General features: G+C 32.9%; 1 protein-coding gene across 2 annotated transcripts in view; it reads right to left on the bottom strand.

Moving 5' to 3' along the window:
* Positions 1–3,510: 3,510 nt before the first annotated feature.
* Positions 3,511–8,494, bottom strand: part of LOC119835424 (USP6 N-terminal-like protein) — a 16,433-nt gene continuing 11,449 nt past the window's right edge. For both annotated transcript variants that reach the window (XM_038360214.1, XM_038360215.1), the window contains exon 6: positions 3,511–6,608. In XM_038360214.1, the coding sequence (XP_038216142.1) occupies positions 6,236–6,608 (373 nt within the window). In that variant the 3' untranslated portion in view covers positions 3,511–6,235. The remainder of the gene's footprint in view (positions 6,609–8,494) is intronic.

The raw sequence follows: 8,494 nt of genomic DNA, 5'->3' as shown, positions 1-8,494 counted from the left end.
CTATTGTGAGTCGACGGAGGCCCGCTTTGAGGAGGAGGCCGCTTTTTTTTTTCGGGTCTCCTATTTATGCGTACAAATTCTGATTCCGTTTTCTCGGCATATCATGTATTATGCCACGGCATACACTGTTTCATTTAATCTATCTTAGCAACAAAACTTCATACTAAATCCTAATCTCCAACCCAATCATAAGTTTACGTATATCCTACCAATATCATAAATGCGAAAGTTCGTAAGGATGTGTATATGTTTGTTGCTCTTTCACGCAAAAGCCACTGAACCGATTGCAATGAAATTTAGCACGTAGATAGCTGGACAGCTGGAATAACATATAGGCAACTTTTTATTCCGATATTCCTACGGGATACGGACCTACGCGGGTGAAACCGCGGGGCGCAGCTAGTCATCAATAAATTGTAATGAAACATTAAAGTGAAGGATCATTATAGGGCAAAAATAAAAAGAATAGCGGCGAAATTATATTTTATTTAAACAATGCTGGCTACACTTCCAAGAAAGCTCACCGAATTTCACGAGAATCTTGAAAAACTTATCTAATAATATCATTTTGTATGGCCGGTATATGTGGAAACATATTTGTGCACTATCATATACAAGTGTACTCAACGGTTATGCAATACAAATAATATAAATAAAACTTAAAATACCTTAATTAAAATTCAAAGAAATACAGGTTATAATAGCAAGTAAAAAAACGAAATAAATTTACAACTAAATCATGCTGTACACTACCTCGAATCAAGCTCTCGATTTATAATAATAAAATATGAGTAGTAAAGAAAGATTGCTTGAAATTTCATATGCTAATTAATTATTTATATACAAATAAAACGAAAAGTAATTACTATACACTAGGACACTGGTACATTGCACCCATAAAAAACATAATCCATGTTTTATTTATAAATGCTAGTGCGAAAAAATATACAATTTCGTCCAAAACCAAAAAACAACGATACAAAGTTTACAATATATACGTTACGATACGATACGTTTATAAATTATTTCAAACTAGCAAACCCGGCGAACTCCGTTTCGCCACCAGATGGCTGTATGTGAAAAATGATTTTACCGCTTTTCTGTTGAAATTTTTCCTAAATGTTCTTGACTATAAACCTCACATAGCTCGAGACCTTTCCAACGAATGCAAAACCATGGAAATCGGTTCCTGCGTTCTGGAGTTATAGCGTCAGCAAGGAAAACCCGACTTATTTTTATATAGTAGATGTAGGTGTGACAAAGATATCCAAACGTCACATGCATAACAAAAGACAATTATAACTTGGCAGTAACGCATTCCTTAACATTTGTTTTCTTTTTAACGATGTCCATTTGATTTAATTTTATTCAAATGTCTGGTTTTTGGATTGTACCTACCTACTCAATATTTCATAAAACAAAAGAGAGTTTGATTAATAATTTTTCAGTGTAATTAAAATTAAGGTAATATGTTTATTTTAAAATAAATGAGCTTTCTCACAAGAAACCTTAGATTCTGCGCACACGATAACAAGAGTTTGTTTAATAACTTTAGTCATTTAATATTATTCAATCAAACTTTTCTTTTCTACTTTTACATACCTATGTATTTCTCTTTACAACATGTCTAACTTTCAAAGTAACTAACACGCGGTACGATCTAGATATTCTTAAGTGCTATACGTTCACTTGTAACCTGTAAGAATGATTTGGCGAAAAGTTTATAGAATCAACTCTGAACTCTATTCTATTAAGACGTATGGTTTATAATAGTTTATAATATATCAATATGTCTAAGCGTCAAATGGTTAGGATTTCGTGGAGCCTACCCAACATTCCGACGCGTAACGAAATTGAAGGCGAAATACAAAGTAAAATTCGACATACCAAAGAGCTGCCTTTACACTATGGAAGCTTGATTATTGCTGTAACAGTTAAATATTACGCATCGAAATATTTAGATAGGTCCAATTATTTAAGGAATTTAGTATTAAAACATTGCTTATACTCACATAGGCACTATTCTCACTGTTTCATCGTGGAAGTCACTAAAATTATATGTTTACCAAATAACTTTATGTAATTCACATAAGATTTTACGAGCACAGTACATTAAAATTGACTCATATGCGACTGTTTTAAAACTTAAAATTATATCCCGACAAAAATAAATGTGTCGATTATAATATTATATACAAATATTTTTGAGTAGTCAACTAATCTGATTTCATAACGGTCAAATATATTCATTGGTTTGAATAAATGTTAAAAAATAAACCACAGAATAATTACACTAGAACACATTTTTCATTGCAATAATCGATGTTAATATCCAGAAGAAATTGAATATAATTATGATAATATAAATAATAAATTTTCATGCTACTTCTTATATTTTATGAACACTTAAATTTCAATTGCTCACTTTAATCGAAGGAGAAATCCTTAGAGCTATTCTATTTAGATCTAAATCAACGACTTCAATTGCAGTCTACAACTACAAGAAACTGCTAAACGTCATAATTCGTAATATCATATGGAATTCGAATCACTTTTATTTTGAATAGAACACGGTAAATCTTCTAAGAGAAGTCATCATACACAGGGTAGATCTAATTAATATATTACAGAAGGGAATATGATGTCATAGTATAGGTGCAGAAATAAGCAATAGTGGGCTAACATATAGTTTGTAATGTAAGGTGTAAATTACATAATATAACGTTCACGCGTTTTGATTTAGAAATACATCGGCTTAGCTATTTCAGTGTAATCTCTAATGAACGCTTGCTACACAAAAAGTCGCTGTTATTAACGTTACAACACAAAAAAAACATTGATCCTAAATTAATGAATAAGAAAACAAAGTAGCAGGTTTGAAGACACATTTCCCATTCTAAAAAAAAAATCGAATGGTACATGGTATATGAATGACAATGTGATAAATTAACCGAATAAACTTTCAGTTTCATGTAAAACGGCTATGAATATTATTTCTACGGCCAATCTACGGCCCTTGCTTTCCGGTCTAACAAATAACAATATAGAGTAGTGAGTAATGTGGACATACCTTCTATGTACCAAAAGAAAGAACACTAATTTATGTTTAATAATTTGCAATATTTTTCTAACATAAATCAGAAAAAAAGTCTAATTCCTATTCTTTCGTAAAATTTTTAATTTTAAATCTATGAGATATATGTTTCCATTCGAATTTTTTAATAGGTAATTAACCATTGTTGATTATAAGACATTATTTTCTAAATTTAATAAAGATTGGACTTGTCCCTCCTCAGATATAAAATGGCACAGCTATTTAATGAAATTTGGACGTTGCATAAATTTAAATACAATCGACGCAATTTTTATATTCTATCCGCGTATCGCGAAATTAACATTTTTTTTTATATCTATTAATAAAAAACAGTTTAATTTTGCTACAGACACTATAAAAGATAAATTGTATTTATGATAACGCACTATGATATCTAACATAAATAGACTTGAATGTTTTTCCCGAAATTATATAAACCTACACTGCAAGTTGAAATTGGAACGATTATATCAATAGCATATATCATCTATTTCTATTCTATTTGGAAACTATTAACGGAATATGGTAGGTTTTAAACTATATTTAAAATAAGATACCGATATTCGAATCATTTTAAATCTATCAAAATGAAATAGAAATTCCTCAGATCACATTTCCAAACGAAACCATAGCAAAAAAATATCCAATTATGAGTAGAATTACTTAATATTCAATAGGTACATAAAGTATTACAAACAAAAGAAAATAATAATCGAGTTGGTGGACTCTTGTGACGGATTCTCGTAAAAAGGTTAATAAAATAAATTATTGTGAGCATTTCGCCGACCTTAGGCCGAATAAATTATAACCTACACCTATGACCTAAGCCATTAAATCGAGTATACGATACACGCTACAATATCTAAGCTTATAAAATATTTAAAACAATGTGTCCCACTTGGAACTCCATATTTGGATCCCGTATATTCAAGTAATAAAACTACACAGGCAATGTTAATTGTGAATGAACAAACCTATATAATCCGATAAATTGTCCAGACTTTTACAATAATAATTTAAGAACACCACAGAGGCGAAAGCTTCAGTATAATGTTATGAATGATGTCATAGAAAATGTCGTAGAAGACGAAATGAAGTAAAATACCAAGAAAATATAGAATTATACGTAAGTTGTAACATAGTAATTAATTGAAGAGTCATGGTGTCTAGTCATTTCCACATTCATGAGGCAAAATGAACATTGATGGATAGAGATAAGTTTAGATTTTTTTGTTGTATTGATGTTTGAAGTATTTGAATGAAATAAATAGAAAGTTCAGAGATATTGAAATAAACATTCACTTGTAATACATGAATTGTTGTAATTGAAAGTGTCATATAATACTACTGAAAAGGGATCCAAATAAGGAGATCCTTGTGGTATAAAACATTAGATGGACTACAAAGTTCTTAATATACGGAACACACGTACAACTCGATTAAATTTAAAATAATATCTATTCGAAAATGTCACAAATATATTTAGGAAATTGCCTTTTAAATACATTTGTTCACTGTTGGTAATAACTTCAACTTCAAAACGCTGGGATCATGTGATGCAATTTATGCGTGAAATTAGTTGGTTATAGACAAATAACTCACTTCACACCATTACATTTTAAGAAAATGTAGGTCTTACGTTCCTCTCATTAAACTCCACGTTACACAGACCCCCACCAGACCCTAACCACATATAGTTTTGCAAACTCCATTAACAAGCTGGTGCATAGTAACCAGCCAACTCACTTACAACAAAAAAAAAAAACAAATAAAATATATGTTGCCAAACAACCACGCACTCATTTAATCGCGTTGTAGCGTGTGAATAATAAGAAATACAAAATCATGTTCCACAGAACATCGTGCACGCAATGACTAAATCTCACCAAACTTCACGAGTACTTTATGTCTGTGTTTTCCAACCTTAAACCTTTACCAACAATATGCATAATAACTAACTACGGGGTTGCCTTTCGGTTTTCTAACGATATATCCTTCCTTCTTCTTTCATTTAATTTTATAACGCATCGCCATCATTTACAAAAGATATAAGATGAATTACGTGCTAAAATTTCCACTGATGTAAAAATTAAAGCATACATGTATGCAACTTTATCGTATTTCATTTCACGCGAGTATTATACATTTATAAATTAAAGGCGTTTTACCGGATTTTAAGCGTGATTTATCCACTTTATTATTTCTCCCGACATTTCGAACACTTTACAGCGAGCCTAGTCTGTAAGCCGATCCGAGATCTCGCTCGATTGCTCAAACTAATACATTTCTGCACTTATCCTCTTACGTGCACAAACTAGAAGCGTACAGGTATCCGCATAGGGGCATTTAAGGATGGAAAACACTCCATCTACACATTCAAACACGGCAATGAACGGTAACATATTTTACACCTAGTTTAACAGTTAGACTGATATTATTGCGTTTCTCACTGTAGGTTCGTAAGGTCCTGTATTAGAGCAAGGCTCAGTCAACGAGCCATTACATTTGAACAACATTTATATGACAAATTTTGAATAATATTCGATTCAATTTGTCAAATTCTATTAACAATCCCGCGGTTTTAAAGGCATATCAAATATACAATCCCTAAACGTGCTTTGGTTAAACATTCAGTGCGGAAACTAAACACATTGCTCCGAGCGTGTACTATTAGAAATTTTGTACTAAAATATAGATGTTACTTGTAAAAATCAAATCACACATTCACATAGAAATAACATGAGCTAATACTTTAAAAGTTAATACAAAAATACTGACATCTTACTTTCAATAACAGGTGTCGATTTACGGAATGAATTAAGGTTTAAAAATTATAAGCAATTAATCGAGATTTACCAAAACGGTGTAACAACACCAAAAGTTGACAAACCAACGTCCTATATATAAACCGGAAAATACACTTTTTGTGGTTATAATCAAAGATTTTTTTGTACAATTTATTCAAAAAGATTGAAAAACCTCATTGCAACGCCTAAACAAAAATTATATAGAATATTTAAACACGCATCCTAAAGTCTTTAATAGTAGGATCAAAACTATGCAACGCAATTATAAACTCAACACCACCGCTGCAATATTCCCAATTTTTGTACTCATAACACCTAAAAAGCGCGCTAAAATCTATTTAATATCATATATTCCCGAATGAGATTCGATGTACCGCGGAGAGATGATGCGTCCAGAATCAACGACTGGCGTCAACAGCTCCTCGGATGGGACCTGAATGCGTATCCTGTTATCGGAGGGCATGTTGGTGCCGTTCGAGGTGTAGAAGCCGAGCGACGCTGGCTTGTGGTGTATCTCAGTGTAGCCCTTGTACTTGGAGGGGCTGACCGGCTGGAGATGCGAAGGGCTGGCCGCCAGGGGGTTGTACGTCACGTGGATGCGAACGACGTCCTCCGACATAGGCGAGACGGAGGGGGGGTACGGAGTGGCCCGCGGCGTCGACTGAGCCGTGGATACTCTCTGAATGCTCAGACCGCAGATACCGGACCTGAAAGTTCGTCGCGTACACACACAATTAGAACGTTTCCGACACGGAGCATTGCCGCGGCTAAAGTGAACTGTCCTAGCGTCAGCATCTACCGGCGTATGGAGATAATGTACCAGCAACGCAATTGTATAATACGGCAGAACGCTAAGCCATGATTATATCGAAGATGGTGGATAGTCAATACAGGCATAACATCACAAACTCATTTATACTGTACCCTCAATTTCCACAAATATATTAAGCAAGTGCCGAATGAACACTTATTATAACATTTGATATAGTTGGTATATTATGACTTTATTGACTTGGTCGTGCATCATCACAGCGTTCTACATGAGCGGGCAGATGTGGGGCAGATGCACTGTGAGTGTAGGGTTGCCAACAGAATAATTCAATATAGTATTAGAAAAAAAATGTGTTATTCTCGTGCTCTTTGATTGGCAAAATAAAGGTAAAACATTGCGAAGCTCTTTACCTCGATTTGATGCCGTTGGTTTGAAATTGTTCGATTATAAAATACTATATTCTCCAGATTGGCAACCCTAAATAGCGGCGACCCACCTCCCTCGAGGAAACAGAGCCCGTGGCTGACCATATTAGGATATTGTGGTCTTTGAGTTCGACCGCCAACTCTGCCATCGAACCGCTTTGTACCGATCCTTTGGACCCCACCTTAATTCATCGCAATAACAATTTAATATTTAACATTGCTAATCCTTTATTATGCTAACCTGGTATGACGTCGTTCGTTGTATATTCTATATTTATATGTTATCAAAGGTCATAAGTGCATATTATCATATTAGTTCTAAGAAGAATAACATCTATAGGAAGTTCGATAAATAGGCATCATTTAACAAGAAAACAAATTCACGACCAAAAGTATTACACATATAAAGATGTCATATCATTAGCAAAACAATATATTTATGCATTGTTAGGTCAATAGATAATTCCAAAGTAACTAACCTAAGACAGATTTTAATCATTATACTCGTAATACATATAAATGACATTTACATCGTATGAAAAATTTATAACATAATATTTTTGAAAATGCCGACATTATATATCTATATATATCCATTAATTTTAAACTGAAAAAAAAGAAACACTAAGGTGTAATAGTAGACAGTGCTTTTGTTATTCATTTACATATCTTTAATATTATTATGCATAGAAGACCTAATCTATACTATATTATAAATCTGAAAAGTTTGTTTGTTTGAACGCACTAATCTCAGAAACTACTGGTCCGATTTGAAAAATTCTTTCAGTGTTAGATAGCCCATTTATTGAGGAAGGCTATAGGCTATATATGTACCACGGGCGTAGCCGGGGCGGACCGCTAGTAACAATATAATTATATATATATATATACAAGGAACAGGCTTTATCACTTAGTGGTGATCTCTTCCAAGCAAAGGCAAACAACTCAATGATATTAAATTGTCTACGGAAGACCTCTTATAGAAGCCAAAGAGCAATAAAATAAACCTCATACTCATAAACCTATCGCTTTTACATTGCACTAGCTGTTGTCCGCGGCTTCGCACGCGTTAAATTCGGAGTAGTTTAATAGATATTTATACACAAAAACCTTCTTGGATCACTCTTTTAAAAAAAACATATAAAAAGCCGCTGTGTAGTTTTAAATATTAAAGCATACATACACATATATAGTCCAAGAAAATGGGTAGGGTAAATGCGAATTTGAGATTAAAACTTGAATTTTTGATATAATTTACTTTGAGGAATCTAAAAACGAACTGTGCAAGTTTTTTTTAAATTCGCCACCGAGAAGGGGCGAAAAAAAATAAATAAAGTCGTTTTTTTGAAATTTTGGCGAAACCGTAAGTGTTAGAAAAAAAAGTTTTAAATAAAAT

Source organism: Zerene cesonia, chromosome Z (genome assembly GCF_012273895.1).
Source record: "Zerene cesonia ecotype Mississippi chromosome Z, Zerene_cesonia_1.1, whole genome shotgun sequence".
Classification (NCBI taxonomy): Eukaryota; Metazoa; Arthropoda; class Insecta; order Lepidoptera; family Pieridae; genus Zerene; species Zerene cesonia.
This window is presented reverse-complemented; position numbering and strand designations above follow the sequence as displayed.